At 45.3% G+C, this 24096-nt stretch overlaps 1 protein-coding gene across 1 annotated transcript in view; it reads right to left on the reverse strand.

Moving 5' to 3' along the window:
• The window catches only part of cpxm2 (carboxypeptidase X (M14 family), member 2), a gene marked incomplete at both ends in the record, with an annotated part of 70941 nt that overhangs the window by 28984 nt on the left and 17861 nt on the right, over nt 1–24096 (reverse strand). The window contains 4 exons of the mRNA XM_080747297.1: nt 1032–1120; nt 1640–1790; nt 4112–4196; nt 16446–16585. Of these exons, the coding sequence (XP_080603423.1) occupies nt 1032–1120; nt 1640–1790; nt 4112–4196; nt 16446–16585 (465 nt within the window). The remainder of the gene's footprint in view (nt 1–1031; nt 1121–1639; nt 1791–4111; nt 4197–16445; nt 16586–24096) is intronic.

Consider the following 24096-nt stretch of genomic DNA (forward strand, 5'->3'; position numbering starts at 1 on the left):
CCTGAGAAGTTTGGGAACCACTGGTTTAAGGGTTTGTGTGAGGTTGCCTCATTGAGGTTCACAACAGAAGTTTGGGATGCTGTCCCAGCAGCAGGCTGTTTAGAGGCGCTGCTTAGAGGAGATTATGATTCACAACGCTTGTACCTTTCATAGCCATTCAGTTACAGTGTTCATGCTGGCTGGCAAATTCAGCTGTCTTTGTACGCAGTACAAACAGGCTGCTGTTGGCGACAACAATATGAATCGCCCCTCCAGATATGCTTGATGTATTTTCATTGGCTTGGCAACACACACAGTCAGTGGCATAAACTTAGAACATTTACCTCAAGTACAGTTTTGAGTTATTTACAATTTTCAATTATTTTACTTCTACCCCACTACATCTCAGAGGAAAATATTGTAATTTTACTCCACTAAAATTATATGAAAACTTTATTTACTTGTTACTTTGTAGATTTTGATTATTATTACAAAATAAACACACTAACCACTTCAGCCCTATATCGGCCATTGGAAATAGCAGATTTACAAGTTCAACAATCATTGTGAACTTGGAGATTGTCTATTTAAAAAAAAAAAGGAAAAAAAAAATATATATAGGGTACATTTTGAACTTGTGAAATGGGGACATTCTGCACAATGGATACTTTTACTTTCGGTACTTTAAGTATATTTTGATGCCGATACTTTTTCACTTTTACTCAAGTTCATCTTGAATTCGGAACTTCTACTTGCAACATATTATAATCTGTATTGCAGTATTGATGCTTTTACTTCAGTAAAACATGTGAGTACTTCTTCCATCACTCCATCGCTGTACTTCTTCCATCGCTGCAAGAGCTTCCAGCTCTTGCAGAGGGCACACTGCTTCGATGGATGAAACGCACGCATCGTTTGAGCAGCAAAAACAAAATATGGTATTGCATGTCCTGGTGCTGTGCCGGGAATAATCTTCAGCTGAACCAATTTCAATAATAAAACGTGGGAAAGGCAGAATCGAATCGGATATTGCCGGCTTTATTGCAACTTACCTGCCTCATTTCTTTGTAGCTGTGATGTTTGAAGTCTAAGTTGTCTGTAGTTGTAACTTCATTGCGTCTGTGGTAATAATTGTTGGGGTCTGCAGAGGATCAGAAAACTACATTATGATATCCAGAGGTTAACCACTTAAGCTCTAAGCACTAAAATATAATGGTGATCTACGAGCTTACAACACGCCACATCGCGACGCGTTGTGAGCTTGTAGGCCTGTTATGTCCACAACTTGTGTGTGACACTCTTGTATGACGAAGTAGGGCATTAATGAAAAAACAAATAAAATTAAATATGATATGAGATACAAGGTCTCTTCCCGACAGCGACAATGTATTAATTTATCCATTAAAACCAGCATCACTTTGTGCTTGAAAGTGTTTGAAACATTTTTGAATAATTTTGCATTTTTTAACACACATCTTCCCTTCAGGGATGGTCCCTGGGCCTCGCACAAAACATTTTCTGATGTGACTCATGTGAGGTCCAACTACATATGATTTTGGTGGTCCTTGGCACAAAAAAGTTTGAGAACCGCTGATTTAGAAGGCATTTTGTACAATCACCCTCAGTAATGGGTTATACGAGGCCCATACAAACCCGTCACCTGGCATAGGACAGCCAAGGATCTCTGCTCTCATGCAGATGTTGCCGTTGTTGAACCAGGTGCGAGGATTCACTCGGATGTAGCGGGCGACCACTGGCTTCAGGAATCGGTTCTTGACCGGGATCTCCTTTTCCTTGTTGCCAATGAAGATCTACTGAGGCAAGCAGATTCAATCCATAGTGAATAAACGGCTAGTTAAACTACTTACACCCTCTATGCTTAGAAAAACAGACCTGAGTTGCACTGTACTTGATGAGTTCTTTTTCCATCTACCCCAACTCTCTTCACCAAAAATATCAGATCTACAAGCGCACAACGTGTTGTGAGCTTGTAGATCGGGTATTTTTGGTGAAGGTTTCCCCCTAGAATAGAATAGGGATGGTGGGGTTCAAATGGTTAAATGTCAAGCATAAAAGTTATTTTCAGTCTATTCTAATGGAAACGGATATTCCTCTGTGAAATACTGTATCTTAGGGGGAAAGATTAGCACATTTACTTAATAGCGTAATATGACATACGATAAAAAAAAAAATGTACAGTGTAATTCAGGGGTGCCGTGGATGAAAAAGTAGTTTACGGTGGTTTGCCCTGAGACAAAAACGTTATAGGACCACTATAACGTCGGTTGGCCTAACAACAGATTAGGCAATTGCAGAGCAATCATTCCTCCAGGCTATGCGAGGTAGTATACTCTATGCTGGGTCGGCTGGGTTAACAACAAACTAGCCATCTGAGATACATTTTTCCTCTAGGCAATGGGATGTAGTGAGCGTAGTACAAGCCTATTATGTGTGATCTCTTGGTTGTCTGCCTGGAGTATAGCTTTGTTTATATCCACGGATAGCTCTTGGTCAGTGCCGATCACAACTGAACATCAGTTGGATATGTTAGTTATTCAGATTTGTGTGACATAATGTATTTCACACAGTAATAATTTAACTAACAGATATTGGGACTGAACACGTAATGGTATGATGAGTCCGCAATATTCACTTCAATGTCTCAATAAGCTGAATGCACAGCATATTTGTCTCCGGTCGTGAAATGTTCACTTTTTCTCGAGTTATTGCTATTTCATTGGTCTGTTTATGTATTTATCATGGTTCCGGGAAGCTATCCTCTGTGCCTTTCTTTCTTTTAACAACAGTAAATGTTATTTGAGGTTTATTGGTCCCTCAATACTGTACTGTATGTTTGTGTTGGGAGCATTCATGTTTGAGTGCTTTAACACAGGTAAAGCAGGCGGTGGGCCAGGTATGCTGCCTTTGAATAATTCCTCTAACACTTGTCAAGCTTGAAAGCCCTCTGTTTCATAGTCTTTTGATTTTCATGTGATTTATTAAAATAAAATAAAAATAAAAATACTGTATGTATAACTGCAACAAATACATGTTCATTGACAAATACTGCGGATAAGACATTAAAGTACAAAGTAAAAGGGATATTTTGAAAGGCCTGATACAGTAGCTTGGTTCACAGACCATACACTACTTGTGAGCCAGGTTTGAATCCGGTCTCTCTCCTCATGGTCTCCTGTCTCTCTACACTGACTAAAATGAAGCATAATTAATAACTATAAAATTATCTTTTTAAATAAATAACGTCTTCTTTCCATGGTTCCAGGCTTCCAGCAATATATGACTGTAGTTTTTGACCTTGTCTAATTATAATTTAAATGGTTCTATTGGCTTAGTCAACTTCATCTTCAACGCGCAAGAAAGTATGTGAGTAAAAAAAAAAAAAATCCTTTAGGAACAACCCAAGTAGAACTTTATGACAGCTTGAGTTTATTAAATCCTTTAAGTGGGATGTTTTTTTCACCACCTTTGCCTTTTTGAAAGATCAAACGGGTATTTGGCACAAAAGTTGGTAGAGAGAACCAAGAACTGAGGGTGATGTGGGAGGTTGTTACAGTAGGTCAAGCTAGAGGAGGAGAAGTACTTCCCAAATACCATATTTGGTGGGCATCGTGATTCGTTACCTGAATGTGCATTGTGCACATTTAGGCTACTTCAAAATTATAGGAGGGATGTTTTTGTTTTGCTTTGACCATAGATGGCCAAAACAGACTTTCAGCTGAAAAAGATCCTTGCACAAATGAATCCCTTCAGAGTGATGTATCCCCATTTCACAGGGGCTCCTGCATCACCATGTCGTTCATCATCCCTTTCTTGTCTTGCTTCTGTCTTTAGTGAGTTAAACTTCCCAGTGATAGTGAGAAACTGAATCCTTCTTGTTCTTTTTTGCCATCCACTTGCCATACAGTATTTGAACATTTAAAAACGACTGGTTGAAGCAAATTACATGGATATGGTATGATTTTGAATAAAAGTATCTATTTAAAGGATTCCTTCAGCTGAAAATAAAATGTCTGTATTGCAGATATACTCATACTGGATGTAGGCCTATGGATGTCATGTTATACTTTCCACGAAATCCAATTAGCCTTTAAACGTAATGTCCATCACTCACCAAGTCGTCCGTTCTGTTCTTCAGCGTAACCCAGGTGTGGCTGTCATTGCTCACCAGGACTTTGTATGATGTCACCCAATCACTCCTAGGCATGTAATGAGAGGAGAGGAAGAGAAATGTCTTATTAGGCTGAGGTGTCCGTGACAATATGGCTCGGCACGCCTCCAGACAAGCACATGTCTCTTCTGATGAATGTTGGTTTAGAAACAGTTTAGGAGGTCAAACTGTGACCCTTAGAACATTCGTTACAATCTGCCATGTTTGAGTTCAACTAAGTGAGAGCAAATATATCAAGAGCACCTTTAGTGGATCCTATAGTATCTGCTTATGAACTAGCTTAGCAACAGTGAAAAGAGAATTCTGCTGAGCATATACCGTACACTACAGCACAAATAAGACACACCAAATGTCGGTAATATTTTTAAAGATTTGTTTTTTTGGGCTTTTATGCCTTTATTGATAGGACAGTAGACTGACAGGAAATGGGGGGAGAGGTGTGGAGTGACACGCGGCAAAGGTCGTCCGGATCGGGAATCAAACCGGCGACGCCGACAGGCATCCATGCCTATGTGGCAATGCCTAAGTGGTATGCGCCTGGACTAGTAGGCCAGCAGGCTCCCCCAAATGTCAGTAATATGCAGTCAAATTAATATTATGATTTGAATTGCAGGAGTTATTTACAGTAACAGTAGGATGAAACAAAGATAGGGTAAAAGTAACACTAGTAAAAATAGGATAACAATATGAAAGACAGTATAACGTGGATTGGCTGTGTAATGAATAGGCTTCTGTCTGAATGCAGGCTGTGTTCTGCAATGCACTGTTCAGTGAATCCTGGATGGATGTAGTTAGTACATCAGTCGGAGTTAATTGCCTCACTTTGGGTTGTCACTGCGCCAAGCCACATTCCTTAAATGAACCTCATACATAGCAACAAATAGTTTCTGATTCTGCCCCAGACTCTGTTCCTTACAGTAGCAGCAACCTTAGAATATAAATCGAGAGCAACGTATTCAAGGCACAGAGACATGACACCTCCAACTTCAGAACACTCTCGCTCTCATGCCCATAATTGGAACTCACAAACGATGGGAGTACAGATGACTTCGTCAAGAACACAGCACTACTGTACATGATGTCTGGTGGTTATACAGTAGGGTGACAGATAAAGCCATCACGGTCAGTGGGATACTCTGGTAAGAATTCCCCGGCCTGCTAATTAAAGCTCTGTTATGATCAGAAGCCCCAGAGCTGGAACTGCAGACAGCTACCGAGCCCTAGACGGCTAATTGCTGGGAAATTCTGTCCCTGCCGCCCAGGCCTCCATGTCTTCTGTGCACGGAGATAGTGCAGAACTTGAAGGGAAATTACACACGCGCACGCACGCACGCACGCACGCACGCACGCACGCACGCACGCACGCACGCACGCACGCAGGCACGCACGCACGCACGCACGCACACACACACACACACACACACACACACATATACAGTACTGTACTCGCAACACATACACACGCAAGAGCACATAGAGACCCATGTGCATGCACGCACGCACGCACGCACTCATGCACGTACTCACGCACGTGCACACACACACACACACACACACACACACACACACACACACACACACACACACACACACACACACACACACACACACACACACACCACACACAGCAGTTTCCAGAGGTCTGTGCCACCCTTTCCAATTAAGGAGTACAAAGGCCAGAATGTGTCAAATATTATTAGAGGTCAGACGCGGAGTGAACGTAGCTTCTAGGAAAAATGTGATAATCAGCAGAAAGTAAATGGTTTGCTTGGTGAACTTAGGGCCTTGTTCCATTCTTCCCCAGATGCAGCTATAAATTGTTTTGTTTTTTCAACCATCAGATGCCTGAGGAAGGTCTTTTGACCGTAACGTTTCAAATTTAGTAAAAGTGTTTCTTTATTGAGCAAGTGAAGACCCTGTGCTGGTGTCTCCTTCTTCTTAAATGTTTAAAGATGAACCTCCAATGAATTTGTATTCACCGCAAATAAAGGCATCAACCTGTACGAATGAGCCATCAACATTAATAATTTTGATACTAAATACTCGCCAGTGATTTTCATATTTATTTCAGCCTCTGTGTGTAAAGACCTTAAGCCCTATTTTGATAAAATAGTCGATCGTGATGCCATGCGTTGTGAGCTAGATTTGTTACACTCTCCATCAGCCGAAGGCATGGGGGAGAGTATGTTTTCTCCCCTGTCCATGCGTCCGTCCGTCCGTCCGTCCGTCCGTCCGTCTGTTACCAGTTAATTTCCGGCCCCATTGGCCCGGTCGCTGCCAAACAGTGCACAAACACTCCCTGGATACCAATTCAGAACCTCTGCCCCAAATTGTTCACATGGCCCTGTTCTAGCGCCAACAGGAGGCAGATTTTTGCAAAACTAACCTTTGGCCAGTAATCCTACAGATTTTGTCAAAAAATCATGCAAATCAGTAGACAGTATCTCTACAGTCATGTGATCGACATGGATCTGTCCGATTTTCCATATTCCATCCTGATTGGCTAAAACTGGCTTTGCAGGATTGGTCCGTTTTGAATAAAATGCCTGAAATCATAAACGCAGAGTGCGATTTTGGTGAAATTGTGCGTGCACATTCCCAATAGGCAGAGAAATAAATGCCACAAAAAAAATCTAATCAGCCTCATGGTGGCGCTATAGCAGGCCGATTTGTGTTTTTACCTATAACTCCACTGATCAGTGTACAAGTTTGCACTCCCTAGAGGCTAAGGAAAAACCTTTGCCCTGCATTTTTCATATCTGCCTTTTATAGCGCCGCCAGGAGGCCGACTTATGTAAAGCAATTCTTTTCCTATTATTCATTGAGATTTTATCCAAAAATCATGCAAATCACTACACAATATCTCTATAGTTACGTGATCAAGACGGATTTGTCTGATATTTCATATTCCATCCTAAAGGATTGGTCCATTTTGAACAAAATGACTTAAATCATGAACACAGCTTGTGATTACAGAGAAATTCTGCACGCACATTCCCACTAGGTCAAATGCCACTCTTTTCACATTGGCCTGTTATAGCGCCACCAGCAGGTAGACTTTTGCCAAACAATTTTTTGGAACAAAATGCCTCAAATCATGCATGCAGCGTCACATGGCACCCTTTTCACATTTAGTGCCACCAGGACCTACCTCTAGTTTTTTTCTATTTTTGAAAGCTTTTGAAAATAGAGATGACAGGGTTCAGATGTCTGAACTGTTGAAATAATATTTCAAGAAAACCACGGTGCAATAGCTCACAGCTCAATTCACATGATTGATTGTTAATTAGTTATTGATTCAGTGAGCATAGAGACTACTGCTTCATTGTAATGCAGAAGAGCTATAATAACTAGTATTCTTGGGAAGCAATTATCTGTATTGTCCCATGGGTCAGTAAAGGCTTAGATGAGTCAGATTGCATGGTACTGTATACAGTATACTGTTGTAAAGTATAGCTGGGCAGACGTACTCATATTTTTACTTAAAAGTACCAATATCAATGTAGAAATACTATGTTACAAGCAAAAGGCCTGTATTCAAAAAACTTTACTTCCTCAAGTATCAAGTAATATATACACAATACTTACAAACATAAACATATTCAATTTCACAGTCATATTATTAGATTGTATAAATCACTAAAGGTGGGGCTGATTTTAATTACTTTAAATGCTGCTGGGTAACTTAACCTATAATAATCATCATCATTTATCATAATGTTTGTTCTGTATTAATAAACAAAATAAATCTGTAACTAATATCTAAATAATTAAAGTTTAATATTTGCCTCTGATATGTACTTGAGTAGAGGAATAAATGATTGGAAAAATGTACAGTAAATAGCCTACTCAAGTAGGCTAAACGTACCTCAAAAGTGCATTTAAGTACAGTATTTGAATAAATGCTCTTATTTTCCAACGTGCGTGCTTGCTTCGTAATGTCAATGTGAGTCTGTGTGCATACCTGCATGCAAATAGACCAAGAGATTTATATCCACCACTTTCACAATGGCAGAACTCTAATGGAACAATTATTCTGTGAGGAAGATAAGAGGCCTGGCAGTGAAAGAAAGAATAGCGAGTGAGTGAAGTTAGTGGGAGGACAAATGACGCCCATCTCTCTGTTCTGGGAGCCAAGTGCATGAGAGATGCCCTGGACACGTGATGTTAGCATATACCTTTTTCACAGCAGCCATATTGACATGAAATAGTAAGGTAAACACACGTGTGTTACCAATGATACTAATTAAAGTTCCGATCCACTTAATGTAATAGAACCTTTCTCGTGAGCCAATATTATGTACAATAGCAGCACCCTAATCTCTCGAGACAGCCTCAGAGTCGCTACGCTTCTGACAGGCCGAGTGGGCGTCGCCCTTTCTTTGATGATGTGGTTCCCAGATTGGCAGCACCCTGACTCGGTATAACATAAAGCATAACATAAGCATAAATTAGTAGAATTCTTAACATCTGTGTTCTATTTTATATACCCACCAAAGGGGGTAGAGTTAAGCTCGTTGCACACTGCTGCGTTTTTCGTTGCGAAATCCGTTTTTCAGGGCAAGGAGAGAGAGAGAGATAGAGAGAGCAAGGGACTGAGTGGTGCGCGAAACGGGCGTCAGTGTGCAAACGTGACTGACATAACGTGAGGTTGATTTTTTTATTCACGCGCTCCGAAATTCACCCCGATATTCGGCCCGAAAAACGCAGCAGTGTGCAACCACCTTTAGTCAGCATGATCTAGTATGAGAGTGACGACACTAGCATTGACTCCTATTGTGGAAATGCTCATTTACTGTCAATATTCCAGGATGACCTCCCACTTGGGTAATGACGCCCCCTGGCGATCATTCAGAGAAACTACTTCAGCTCCCGTACTAACGTAGGTAGGAAGGGCCTGTCACTCAAACCGGAGTGACCCGCCTCCAGGCTATATAAGCCCCCGGAGGCGGAAGTAACATCCTCTTTTCACTCTCTGCGATATCACATTCAGATAAGTTGAAACTCAGCCTTTGTATTATTATTCTTCGCGCATTAGCCTAAAGCGGTGGCATTGGAGTCGCCCACCGGCGAGTGTTGAATTAACCCGTACTTAAGAATACTTATTCTTGTCCCGTCCTAAAACGACGGTTATTTCCTTCTATAACAAAGGATTATTACTGCTTGTTCAGGCCTCCGCCGAAGCAAGCGTGGCATAGCATTAGCCGTTAGCTTGTTAGCTCGTCTGCTCTTTGTTAACGTTAGCTACACTGCTTACCGCTTGTTCAGGCCCTGCCCGAATCAAGCGTGGCCTAGCTTTAGCCGTTAGCTTGTTAGCTCGTCTGCTTCTTGTTAACTCTAGCTACATTGCTTCGCCATGGATCCTCTGGCCTTCCTGCCGAGGCAATGTCCAGGCTGTCCAGGACTCATCGACGGACAGGATCTTCACCCTCTCTGTGTCGGCTGCATGGGCGTTGCACACGCCTTCTCTGCACTGAGTCCTCAGGGGAGAGCAGGACCCTTCTGTGACTTCTGCGTGGCCTACGACCACGATGTACTGGTACACCGGTTCTACCTAGCCAGGGCAGGCCTCGGGGCCTGCGCTCCACCAGGTGGGTCCACTGCTCTCAACCCCACAGCCCAGTCTTTCCTTCCCCAGGCGGCCCGCACCGTTGGTCAAGGTGCGGCGCTGCCTTCCGGAGATCCGTTTGGCAAACAGCGCGCCATTCCAAGTCAAGATGGCGCCGTGCTACATGAGACACCGCCTGCCGCGCAACCGACCGCAGCTAGCTCCACTGTCACTGGAGCTGGCGGGTCTGGTGAAGTCGCCGCTAAGAAGGCGACCAAGAAGGCTAACATCCCTCCGGTAGCCTTTTCCCCTTCGGGCGCGGTGCCCAAAAAGAAACGCTCGGATGTGACCGTCGGGGACGTTCCCCTCAACGTGAGCATCACCAAAACAGTCCAGACTTTCAGGCGCGAGTCGGACCTGAGCTCCTGTCAGAGCGAGGGTTCTGGTTCTGAATACTCTGGATACACGGCCGAGGAGGAGGAGGACTCCGTCGAGGACGATGGTTCTCGACTCACGGTCACAGTGAAAGGTAATGCCCCTGCGGCTCCAGCACGTCAACTGGACGCCGCAGGGAGCTCCCAGTCCTCCTCAGGCACCACTGCCCCTCCACCCGCCAGTCAAGCGGGTGAAGCGGGAGCAGAGGACGTCGATTCTGCAGCAGAAATGCTGGATCATCTCACGGTCTACATGAGAGCTCTTGCCAGAGTTGGAGAGGAGTTGCCACCTCCTCTCCCCTCTGAAGAGGCCGAGGATGATGACGAAATGCCCGGGCAGGAGCCTTCGGTTCCCGCCCCGTATGTCCTCTCCAGGCTGCCGCTGGTGAAAGGATTCACCAAGGCCCTCCATTCCTCATGGAAGACACACAAAGACCCCAGGAAGCTGCCTTTTTCTGTGTTGGATGTGGTTGGCGGTGCGGAGGCAGGCATGTCCACCTGCCCTAACCTGGACCACCTGTTGGCACAATCCTTTCTGGGTTCCGTCAGACCCCAGTACAAGGATGTGGGCACGGCTAAAAACGGGCCGTTTGTTGGCCCCGTCGGCACCAACCCGCCGGGGTTCACTGTCCTGGAGGACAAGATGCAGTCGGACAGGGCTCGTAACGCCTACCGGTCCGCTGCTCTGGCTGCTAAGGACCTTAATATTATCCAGCTCTTGCTAGCTTCCACCAAAGACCTGGTCAAAGGTCTGCCCACGGGGGAGCACACTGCGGAGCTAAACACCCTATTCGACATCATGCTGAAGGTCAATTGGCATGCGGTCAAGTGGATGGGCAGGTCCATGGATTATAACCTCCAAGCTGAGAGAGCCCGCTGGCTCGACTATGTCGACCTCGAGCCTAAGAGGGACGTGGGCGAGAAGCCTCTGGGTCCTCGCGGGGAGATGTATAAATCCCTCATCAACATGGAGAACAGTCCCACCACCCTCATGGGCGGTGGTTTGGAGCTGCTGCAGGGCAGAGTCACGTTCTTTAAGGCTGCTAAGGACATTGTCGAGTCCACCACAGTGCCACAGGAAGAACCGCAGCAAGCTAGGAGGGCGTCCCGCTCCTCCCGCGTCAAGGAAAGGGGCCGCTCTGCTTCTTTTAAGAAGCACTCATCTTCCTCCAGGGGAGCCTCTGCAGCCAGGGCGCCTGACAGGCCCCGCAGCAAGGTTGTGGTTCCCGAGCGCGCTCAGCCGCGCCGCCCGTCCAAGGATGGCAGGCAGCAGTCTTCCTACCGCGGTGGCCGCGGTAGGGGACAGCGCAAATGACACTCGGAAGAGGGGGATTGTGCTGGGGCGGGGGTCCGAGGTGTCTCTCGGTCCCCCTCCCCCCAAACGAGGGCGTTTTTCTGTACCCCGTGTCGGGGAAATGAAAATGTTGAATTTGATGCCTCCTGTGTCGGCAATAAATATGTTGAAAGAGCAAAGTCTGTCTCTGTCCAACTCTCTCGCACTAGCACAGACGACCCCATCGTGCATGCCTCCTGTAGTAATGATGAAGTCCTGTCAGGACTCGATAATCAATCACAGGTTTTATCAGCAACCAGTAATGTTATTGTCAAACAATTATGTGGTTCCTCAAGCGCGCGAGTGGGATATCCCTCGCGTCGACAATATGACTCCTTTATGCATGCCTCCTGTAAGAATGATGAAGTCCCGTCAGGACTCTTTAATCAGTCACAGGTTTTATCAGCAACCAGTAATGTTAACGTCAAACAATTATGTGGTTCCTCATGCGCGCGAGTGGATTTTCCCTCGCGTGAGCGATGCTATGAATTTAACTTTGAGTCAGAAATTCTGTCGGCCTACTATGAGCCCGGGTCAAGGGACAAGCATAAAGGCCTTAGAGCAGGTATTAAACGTAAAAGTTCCTCTCCTGTCAGGGGAGAATGCTTTAGTTGTGGGCGAGTCTGTTTATCAGTCGAATCGCTTTGCTCTTCCTGTTGCTCTAGCGAGCGAAAACCGAACGCTTCCGGTTTCACCGGATACGGATTCGCTAGCTCCCCGCTTCCGGTCCGGCCGCAAAAAAGCTCCGCTAGTCAAGCGGTACAATCAGAAGGTGTTCCCGCCTTGCGGCCTATTGAACCCCTGCGCTCCGCATCCGGGTGTTCCGGATACGGATACGCAGGTTCCCCACTTCCGGTCCCGCCGCAAAATAGCTCCGCTAGTCAAGCGGTACAACCAGAAGGTGTTTCCGCCATGCGGCCTATTGAACCCTTGCGCTCCGCATCCGGTCGTTCCGGATACGGATACGCAGGTTCCCCACTTCCGGTCCGGCCGCCAAAAAGCTCCGCCGTCACGGAAGCACAGTGGTGGGGTTTCTCTCGCTCAAAACACGCTAGCACGCTGCGCGCGCCAGTGGAAGTTATGCAACCCGAGCCATTGGGTATTTCGAACGATAACCAGGGGTTACAGGTTACAGTTCGCAGACATACCCCCGCTTTCGAGCAGGGTTATTCATACCAGGGCGCGTGGTTTGAAAGCAAATCTTTTGAGAGAAGAGATCAGCTCCTTGCTAAGCAAGGGTGCTATAGTGGAGCTGGACAGGACCCAATCCCGCATGGGATTTTGGAGCCGTTATTTCCTGGTGCCCAAAAAGGGGGGGGGGCTACGTCCCATCCTGGACCTAAAGGCACTAAACGTGTACCTGAAGAAATACGTTTTCAGGATGCTAACTGTACCCACCATGTTACGGTCGGTCAGGCAAGGGGATTTCCACTGTTCAGTGGATCTGAAGGATGCTTATCAGCACGTCCAGATTTATCCCCCACACAGGAAATTCCTACGGTTCGCCTTCGAGGGTCGCCTGTACGAGTATACAGTACTCCCTTTCGGTCTGTCACTGAGCCCGAGGGTTTTCGTGAAAGTGACCGAAGCAGCCATCGCCCCGCTGAGACAGCAGGGCGTCAGGTTGGCGACGTACATCGACGATTGGATGATTTCAGCGAGCTCCGCCCACGAAGTGGCGCGTCACACACAAGTGGTTTTGGCTCACCTGAAGGCCTTAGGTTTCATAGTCAACCACGGCAAGAGCATGCTGACTCCAGCAAGTCGTCTTACATTCATTGGGGTCCTTCTGGACTCATCCGACATGTCGGCCCGTCTCTCAGAGGAGAGGGTGGACAGGTTTCGGGAATGTCTCGACTCCTTTCAAGTGGGCCAGGAGGTCACTTACAGGAGTTGCATGGTACTGACGGGAATGATGGCTTCCGCAGTACATCTGTTGCGTTTGGGCAGGTTTCATATGAGACCTTTTCAAAGATGGATGTTATCCCTCGGGATCCCGCCCTCCTTGAAGTACAAGAAGGTTACGGTTTCCCCTTCCTGCGCGATCGCCCTGTCTCCGTGGCTGGTGGAGGGGTTCCTCACCAGCGGAGTCTCGATTGGCGAGGTGGTTTCCCGCAAGTCGATCACGACAGACGCCAGTCTCAGTGGATGGGGAGCCACTTTCGAGGGGCGCACAGCGCAGGGGCTTTGGCCTCTGGAGATGAGGGGTCGTCACATCAACTATTTGGAGTTGATGGCTATACTCCTGGCGCTCAAGCATTTCGAGCCTTGGATTTTGCATTGTCACGTCCTGGTCAGGACAGACAATACGACGGCCATGTTTTATGTCAACAACAGGGGGGCCTGTCGTCGTTGCCACTGGACCGTCTGGCTCGAGAATTGACGGTTTGGTGCTTGTCGCGCCTCAAGTCGATCAGGGCCTTACACGTCCCAGGTCTCCTCAACAGCGGAGCAGATCTCCTGTCCAGGGGAGGTTCTCGCTACGAGGATTGGTCTCTCCACCCCAGGGTGGCGAGCCAGATTTTTCGCAAGTTCGGTCAGCCAGTGGCGGACCTGTTTGCGTCAGCGGAGAATACGAAGTGTCCGTTGTTCTTCGCGGTGAAGGGCAGTCCTCCCTTGGGGTTGGACGCCTTAGCGCACACGTGGCCGAGAGGTCTACTGTACGCGTTTCCCCCCTCACTCTGGAGAGAGTCAGGAGGTTCGGTCTGGAGATGCTCCTGGTGGCTCCCTACAAGGGCTCGTGGAGGTCGGCGATCGCCCCTCTCCTTTGCGAACCGGGTTGGCAGCTGCCTCAGTGCAGGGATCTGTTGAGTCAGGCCAGGGGGGAGATCTTCCACCAAGACCTGCAGGTCCTAGACCTGTGGGTTTGGCACGTGAAAGGTTAAACCTGCTGGCGGCTGGTTTTTCTTCTGAAGTGGTTGCTACCATTCAGAGTGCTAAGGCGCCTTCTACGAGGGCGTCTTATGATGGAAGGTGGAATGCCTTTGAGGACTGGTGTGAGTCGCGTGTTCCACCGGTGGTGGCCCATGTGGCGTCAGCCCAGGAAATTTCTGGAATTTATGCAGGACCGCTTGAGAAGTGGTCTTGCATTTTCTACCCTTAGGGGGTATTTGGCGGCTATTAATGCCTGTCACCTGGGGGTGGCGGGCAAGGCACCTTCTAAAGTCCCGGAGGTCATCAAGTTCATGCAAGGAGTTGAACGTTTGAGGCCGGTGACTAGGTCTTTGTTCCCAGTTTGGGATCTGCAGGTGGTTCTAGGGGGCCTATGTCGGGCTCCCTTTGAGCCGCTTGTAGGGATGCCTTTGAAACTTTTGAGTTTCAAGACGGCTCTTTTGCTGGCTTTGGCCACGGCTAAAAGAGTTGGTGACCTGCAAGCTCTCTCGGTGTCTGCGGAGTGCATGCAGTTTATGAACAATGATCTCAAGGTGTTGCTCAAGCCTCATCTTAAGTTTGTTCCTAAGAACATGGTGGTTCCTAAGGAGCCTGTTGTTCTTCTGGCTTTTCATCCTCCTCCGTTTGTCTCGGTGGAGGATGAACGGCTGAATTGCCTTTGTCCTGTCAGGGCATTGAAGGCCTACTGTGACAGGACTGCTGTTTCTAGAGCTTCTTCTCAGCTCTTCGTGGAAATGGGCAATGTTCTTGTCAGAAAGCCGGTGTCTAGACCCACTCTTTCGAGGTGGATTGTGGATGCTATTAGGCTGGCTTACTCTAGTGCGGGTGTGGAAGTGCCGGCGGCACTTAAAGCCCATAGCACTAGAGGTGTGGCTACTTCGTGGGCACTGGCAAAGGGAGTCTCCGTTCAGGAGATTTGTGTTTCGGCGAATTGGTCTTCGCCTTCTACCTTTGCAGCCTACTATCACCTGGATATCGAATCCTCTTCGCTAGCGCATTCGGTTCTGGGTGCAGTTGCCTCCTCTACGTCATAGAGGAGTCGGATCTTCCCCTCCCACAGGTGGGCATGTAGCCACCTGGGGTATTTTGGGGGGGACCCTGTGTTTTCCTTATATAGTGTGTCTTACTTATAAGGCGGACTTGTCCTTTTCATTTAGTTGAATGAAGCGGACTTCGGTCTGTCAGGGTCTCTCCTTATTTTCTCATGCCTTCACACCCAGGTCCGGTGGGCCTGGGACCTTCTGGGTGATGGGTCACGCCCGTTTGGGCTGTGCTCACCCGTATGAGGGGTGTGTGGGGGTATGAGAGTAGGTTGTGGCTTAGAGGGGAGTTTAAGAATCCCAAGTGGGAGGTCATCCTGGAATATTGACAGTAAACGGTAGGTTCCGTACGGAACCATTGTTTACTTAGATATGGAAGGATGACCTCCCACGTAATGCCCCTCTGTTTCACTGAATGTGGCAGAGAGTGGTATTAAGAGGATGTTACTTCCGCCTCCGGGGGCTTATATAGCCTGGAGGCGGGTCACTCCGGTTTGAGTGACAGGCCCTTCCTACCTACGTTAGTACGGGAGCTGAAGTAGTTTCTCTGAATGATCGCCAGGGGGCGTCATTACCCAAGTGGGAGGTCATCCTTCCATATCTAAGTAAACAATGGTTCCGTACGGAACCTACCGTTCTATCTCAATGCAGTATCTCCAAATGTGTGTTCATGGTGAGCTTGGAGGTCCATTCAGCTGTTCTTGTCAATGATTGGACAAAACCTATATTATTCTTTTTTCATTATTATTATTTTTTCATTTCCATAAACATTTTGGAGTTAGCTGGTTTCTGCCTGACAGCAGATATATAGGTATCCTTAATCCCAGAGAGTGGTAACTAAAAGTAATAAAAGGGCCAAAGGCCTGGCACAGGCTATTCTACTTGCTGTGGAAAAAGTTTTGTTTTATTACAGAAATCCTTTTCGAAGGTCAAATGTTAGCGGGTGCCTGTGGGCTTGGAGTATCAGTAAACTGTACTGCACTAGCACCGGCAGAGCATGTCTGTAGGAGTGGTTTGTAGTTGTACTCACGACCACAGCGAGCTCCTGCCTTGTGTAATGACCCCGGTGAACTTGGTGAGCCTCCTGCCATCCACCTCAAACCACTGAAGTGGGTCGTCTCTCCCGGCACACCAGCCCCCGTCATACAGGTCATCTTCATAAATGCCAGCCTGCCAGGGAGAAAGAAGCAGCAGCTGAGATTCTGTTTCAGACTCTACACACAGAAACCAGGACCGGATTAACACCTCTGAGGGCCCCTGGGCACTGAAGCTCCAAGTCCCCCTCGCCCTGGCCACAATATGCCCTCCCGTTGGTTCCAAGATTTCTAGCGGAAGAGCTGCATTTAACGGAAGTTACGTTGCGGTGCGGGTCTGTTTACTTTCCCCAGCGAAAGTACTGTGCAGGTGCTCAAAGGGCAGCGCTGCAGACTTGAGACTTGAGTTTGAAAAACAGCACTTTTGAAATGACCCGGAATCCTCTGTTGTGAGACTTGAGACTCGATGAATAAGGAGCTGCTAGCTGTGTCCCCAATCACCATCATAAGCATGTGGCTTAGCCTAGCTTTGCGCACAGTTCTGCCTTTCTGTGGTGTTTATTTGGAGTAAACTGCCATGGCATTGCCAAACATGGATATTAAATTATGGGGATGGACAGAGGGTGGAGATTTGAGACTTAAAGTAAGCATCTTATTTTGTGTATTGGACAAATGTGGAAGAAAATCAACATGAGTAATCATAATGCACAAAATAAATGTTTTTAGATTTGTGTGGCAATCGTAGCCTGGAAACCAGACAAATCTGCCATTGCAAAAAAAAAATTCTCTGCAGATTTGGTCTGGCACCGTTCAGTTGTGATTGGATTTCACTCCCTCCGAAGTAGAGAGGGACCAATCAGGGCCCAGAATGCAAATGTGGGGCGGGTTTATCTCCAGATTAATATCTACGCAGTGATATTTGTTAGGCCTGTGCAAAAAAAATCGATTTACTATATTATCGTGATGTTAATGTCGGCGATTCAATTAATCGATTTTCAAAGTTCAGAATCGATTTTCCCGTTTTTATTTATTTATAAAAAAAAATAAAAAAAGGCGAAATTAACCTGAAGATGAAATAACCACTTTCAGTCAGAGTAAGTACAGGTCCTAAAGGAACAGTTTTAGGTCATGAGGATGTCATGTTATGGCTAAAGCTAGCACAGTGCTGTAGGCCTGCAGCACAGCGATTATTAAAAAATATATATATGACTGTTGTGTTCTGTGTTTTCTGGCATCTTGACCAGGAACATGTTGTAATGTTGTACCACTGGCACTTTGGCTGAAATAAATGTCAGAAAGATTGACTGACTTTATTTGGCTGCATTGATTTGAAGTATATAATTCAACTTTTAATGTTTTATATTGTTTAGAATTGTTTTAAAATGTTTCAATATAAAAAAGCTGTAATTTTTGGGGAAGAATCAGAAATCGCAGGAAAACGCAATAATCGTGATAGAATCGAATCGTCACCCTATGAATCGAAAATCGAATCAAATCGGGAGGTAAGTGAATCGTCACAGGCCTAATATTTGTCTGGCCATGCCAGGCTATGGTAAACTATGCGTTTTGAGCATCACTAGTTTAGTGCAACACTCTTGTATGATGAAGCAGGGCTTTGCTTTACCAAAAGACATTTGAAACATGGAGATACAAGGTTTCTGCCCGACAATGACGATATAGTGATTATGTTGCGAGGTAAACGTTGAGATAAAAGCCATTTTGGTTAGAACTGACTGAAAATAACTTTGTACTTCAAGTTTAAAATGATCTAAATATTTTGTGTCCAAATAAATTCCAAATATTATCAAATTATCTCGCGGCGCCCCTGGACTGCCGTCACGGCACCCCAGGGTGCCCCGTCACCCACTTTGAAAACCCCTGACTTAGACCCACCTGCCCATCTTTCACATTACAATGAGTAAATCATTGTGATGTGCATCATTGTGCATCCAGGCTAAGACTATAGAAAGTGCTACTGTGTGAATATAGGCGAGGTTATTTGGATTGGCAGGATCATGCCATCACTGTAAAAGGGAGTGAACAGGGAGTGACTGGGAGCAAGGGAAGATGAGATATACTGTACAGTTAGGTCTGACTGCAGGCCAAGTTTCCCAGACAAGCGAGAGTGCTGAAAACCCCCTGCCGCTCTCTGATACAGCTGACTGCATTTCTGAATTTTCTCCAGCAATATGCGGATACAGTACATTTTCTCGATGTGTCTCGAGGATACATCCTGGTGACACTTACTTGGCGTCGGCTATTAGCAACTAAAAAACGTTAACCCAATTATAATGTATCAAGCGCCTCCTCTTTCCAAAAAGGCCAGAACAACTAAGTATAGCGCTGTGATGAATTGGGGTTGTTGGCTTACAACACGTTAAGCAACCGAATATGCTGACAGGCTGCGTTTATCCCAGTTATGACAGCATATTTGCAAGGTCATTTTAGCACTACATCTTAATCACTGTCAAGTCAGCTATCAAGTCACTTGAGTTACACCACTGTCACTGTGTCTTTGCACAAATCCCACCAAAATCTGAGTATGGAAGAATTTATGGAGACTTTCTTTTGGCCTTTACTTGTCCTTGTGGATCCACCATGTGGATTGTACCTGTGAAAGTTATCGCCATCTGTGGACTATGTGGTGGAACATGACTTTGATCTGTTGCACCTTTATCTCATGTACTGTATAACCTGTGATGTGACAATAGCGTTTCTGATTCAGATTTCCACTGGTCGAAGGGACCAGCCTCTTTTGTGTTCTATGCTGCAGGTGTGTGTGTGTGTGTGTGTGTGTGTGTGTGTGTGTGTGTGTGTGTGTGTGTGTGTGTGTGTGTGTGTGTGTGTGTGTGTGTGTGTGTGTGTGTGTGTGTGTGTGTGAATGAGTAATGTATGTACGGTAGTACCCTGCTACATTTTGCTTATGTATCTCAGAATATGCCGCTGCGCTTGTTCAATTATTGCTGTTGTTGCATTACTATTGATAAATGTATACCGGTAGTTTGGTAAGGTATTGAAATGTTCTCCATTTTCAGTAGTCCTTGAACAACTCAGGTCCCGTATGTTGTTTATTAGAGAAGCAGGTGTCAATGTGTTATAGCCAACCTAGCGGGGTCTTACAGGGGGTGGGTCTCTAGAAGGAGAGAGAGACAGACTGAGAGCATGAGAGAGGATGAAAACAGAGAGACTTTAAGAGCTGGTTGGAAGTTCCGTAATCTGATTGAGTATATGGATGCTATCTCAGAACTGTAAAGATATGGACATTTATAGTTAGAGGACGTTTATGAAGCATAGCGACACAAGAGTCTCGCCCGCCTCAGTCGGCTCCTATTCCTATTACTATTACTCATTCACAGCTCTGCTAGTCATTATGTCTCTTTGTCATATGCCAATCAGAGCTCACGCTCTGTAAGGGAGGCTTCTCTAAATATGGCTTTCATTCACTATACTGTAGCTCTGCTTGTCTTGCTGTCTGCTTCGTATCCGCTGCTGCTTAGCTGCCTCCCCCACCCCAGCCTCAACCTTATCAGAGCCTTATCAGGCTCAAATACTTTTGATTTATGTCTGCTGATATAAGCTAATATGTCAATGTATTTGCTTTGTCCTGCTATTGTATCCCTGGGGGTTTTGCTTACTGTAACGTTTCTTGATTTTGCCTTGCAAGCTGCTTGGACAAAATTCAGGGAACATCTCCAAAAGCGGAGCCCTTTAACGCCAAGTTTAACTGTATTCCATTTGTTGCAATAGATGGTTAAATCTACTTTGACGTGAGTGTTCCTGACTAAAATCAGTGCTACGGTTTTCTGGATATAGTGTGCTTCAAATGCTCCTACACAAGTTGTTTCAGACTCGAGGTGCTCAGGTCTTGACGCCAGAGAGTCCATTTGTGCATCATGTGCGCAACACAGACAGAGGTTCAGCTCTGGGTTCTCCCACGCACTGCCCATCTTGGATAGAGGAGTTGGAAAAGTGGTTGCAACAGCTTTCCGTTTTTCAAAGGAACTTGAGTACGGACAATGCTTCCCTCGAGGGTTTCAAATGAGCTCCAACGACCGCGCCAACGATAATGGTACCATAAAACTGCGTTTCAAAGCCCCGGCTCGGGTGTTATTTTGTTTTGTTTTCTTTGGGTCATCGCAGGACATTTTAAATGGGTGACTTCGCATGGTTTTGTAATAAATACTTTTCTGGTATTACATTCAATCCTTGTGATTTAATATTCGTCTGTGATAATAATGTGGTTCATGTGCTAAAACTATAATGATTATAGTTAAGTATGATGCATCAGAGTTTTAAGATCATAATAACAGTATAGGTGTTGAATGAGCTAACCAGGTCTCTCTGCACCTTTAGCAGCCAGAATCATATTACAATTAGCTACTGTCGACATCCTTAAGATTGCATTTTGGTATACCATCACTGATTCACCTCCAAATGCTAAGTGGTTAGGCTTATCTGATCTTGTAACACCTCATTGCTAATCTAAGGTTAGTATGGCACAACATTGATGCTTCATTCACAAACTGTACACCTAATAACTTTCTATCCATAAAGATCTTCACGGGTCTACCCAAACCGAAACCACCTGACAATAGGTTTGCATCCCTGTTATATTTTTGGCCTTACTGGTCTGGGTCAGTTCGTGTTCCGCGTCCATTTATCATTACACATAAAACCCTAGAAAAACCCAGAAAAAAATGTATACTGCAAAAAGCATGACATGCTGATTATTCTGACCTAGGATCAGATTAGTGCAGTGCAAAATGGGCAAAGGTGAGGGAAATGATGTCTGCCAGCTGGCTGAGTTAAGTGACTTGGGAGAGCATGTTAGAATGCTTTTGGATTCTGTAATTAAATCATATATACAGCTAAATCCTCTGTGTTAATTCAACTTGCTGCATATATAAATGGATCCGTTGCAGTTTTAAATAAATGAACTCTGGTGCAGCGGTCCAGGCACCTAGGCTGAGTGTAGCCAGACAGCGTGCCGCAGGTTCGAGTCCCGATCCCGGTGTCCTCTGCATGCTGCATGTTCACTCCCCATCTCTCTCCCCCATTTCCTGTCAGCCTATACTGTCTATCCCTATCAATAAAGGCATAAAAGCCAAAAAATAAATCTAAAAAAAAACCCAGAAAGAAATGGAAATAAACCTAGCCTATTGGAGACAAGCCTGGTTCAACAAGCCACATCTGCTACCCCCGTGTTCCTCCAGATTTGCAAATATTTTTTTTCTCAAGACTGGGGTGCATTATCTGTGTCCCTCCATGATCCCCCATCTGCACATGTGCACCCACCTGTGGTGGGAAAAGTACTAAAATGTTTTACTTAAGTAAAAATATCAATACTGCAATGTAGAAATACTCTTGTTTACAAGTAAAAATCGGTAATTCTAAATGTAGGCCTACTTGAGTAAAAGTACAAAAGTATTGGTATCAAAATGTACTTAAAGTACGGAAAGTAAAAAGTATACTTTAATTTCCCATTATACAGAAAGTCCTGTTTCACAAGTTTTCAAATGTATAAAAATCTTTAGAAAATAGCAGATCAAGTGGCTGAAATGTCTAGGACTACAGGGCTGAAATGGGTAATATATTGTAATAATAATCAAAATCGAAAAAGTTACATAATTCATAGACATAGTGGAGTAAAAGTACAATATTTGCCTCTGAGAGATGTAGTGAAGTAGAAGTTAAAGTACAGAGAATTGGAAATAATCCAGTAAAGTAAAAGTACCTCAAAACTGTACTTGAGGTACAGTACCTGAGTAAATGTCCTTGGTTACTTTACACCACTGCCCAAAACACACTTCAGTACTCGGAAAGAAGTAAACAAATCACCGACGAACAATGGCTTTGTTTCACTGGTTTTTCGATAACGTGTTGCACTTCTTGAGTGAATTACACAATTTGTGCGTGTGTTTCATTAATCATAATGCTCAGATTCGGAGTAGCGATGAGGCGAACCAGACATCGCTCTCGGCTTCATGACCTCAAGGCAGAGCCTACAGTAACAGGAAATACCTCTTCTCCTCCCATATGCCGATCCTCTTTATTAGGTTTGGGGATCTGCCCTTCGGTTTGATGGCAGCAGTGTTGCTTTCTCTCTGCTTGCCTCCCTCCTGTTACACTCACTGTGAGTCTGTGACATAAACTGAAGCATATTCATGTCACCCACACTGAGGTGCGCTCGCTGATGCTGACTCTATAGGCGCTTCTACAAACTCTGTAGGAGGCTAGCTGTGTTATAAGAGGCTCTGTCTGTGTGGTGTTGGTCTGTCGGTCTGTGAATCTGTCTGCGTGTTTGTCCAAAGCTTATCTTTCTCTTTTCAATCTGTGGATTTCCTATGCACACCGCCAGTAGGCCACGAAAGAACCACTACTAACCAGCTTCACATTATGTTTTATACTTTTTGAAATATTCAACTTTAATTTTATAGTGGAATATGGTTATGTCATAGACGCCTTAGATAACTGATGTCACAGGCTGGCCACATGGAGTCTGAGATCTGCATTGGAGCCCACAACGTTCTCATGCGGATTCCCAAGTCCACATAATTCAAATGTTTTATCACAACCATGTCGGTTGTGTTCCATGAAGTTAGCATAACATTTGAGTCCCTGTCAAGTCAAAAAATGTATTTGAAACTCAAACCAAAGGATATGATGTTGTTCGACTTGAAAGCGGAGAAGGGCCAAACTGGCCTGTATACTGAAGCTCCATCCAGGGATGCTGTCTCTGCCAGCACAACAAACAATTACTACTTGCAGTCCAGGGAGCTATGCTGTTTCATACATATAGGTCAAAGTCAGTTCAATTATTGATTAATTCAATGCATTACCAAGTACCGTTTATGACTTCCATTGAGGGGCGTCACAAGGGGGGGGGGAAAGTGGGACTGAGTTACTAGGGCCCAAGGTGGAGGGGGCCTTAATTATTTTATACTTGGACTATAGAAAAAATAGAAGATCTACAAGCTCACAGCGCGGCACCGAGTGCCGCGCTGCGAGCTTATAGATCTGCTATTTTTGAAAGTTCGTGAAAATGTGTGCAAATCTTTTTTTTTTAAGTGAACATTTGTAACTCAAATTTTTGGAAATGGGGGGTCCGTGGCCAAATCCATATCATTTTGGGGGTCCTTCACATGAAAAAGTTTGAGCACCTCTGACATGGAAACATAGGTTTTTCAAAAAACCTTAGAAGGATTTAGAAGACATTTATAGAATCGGGTAAAAAATACTTCAGATTTTCATGATTTTCTACAAGCTCGCAGCACAGCACTCGGTGCCACGCTGTGAGCTTGTAGATCTGCTATTTTATAGCAGATTATAGCATGCATCAATCTGCATGATATTCCACGGCATACAATATGGATCTAAGTTTGTACCATAAAGCATGGATATCAACGCGGGGTGTCTGAGGGGGTTCCAGCCAGGGGTCCCCGGCTTAATGACAGAGTTAGGAACCAAATGTACCGTTTCAGAGTTTTCAAATGGAACCAAATTTATCCTATTGATTCCATTTGCACACAGGTCTGAGCCTATGTTCGTTCACGTGCAAGCTGTCTTAATCATACAATTGGCATTGCCTGGGGTGTATGTATATGCTTGCATCAGCTTTTTGAGTAAACTCATTGTCTGGTCCAATCA

This window comes from Nannobrachium achirus (genome assembly GCF_963921795.1).
Source record: "Nannobrachium achirus genome assembly, chromosome: 18".
NCBI classification, from domain to species: Eukaryota; Metazoa; Chordata; class Actinopteri; order Myctophiformes; family Myctophidae; genus Nannobrachium; species Nannobrachium achirus.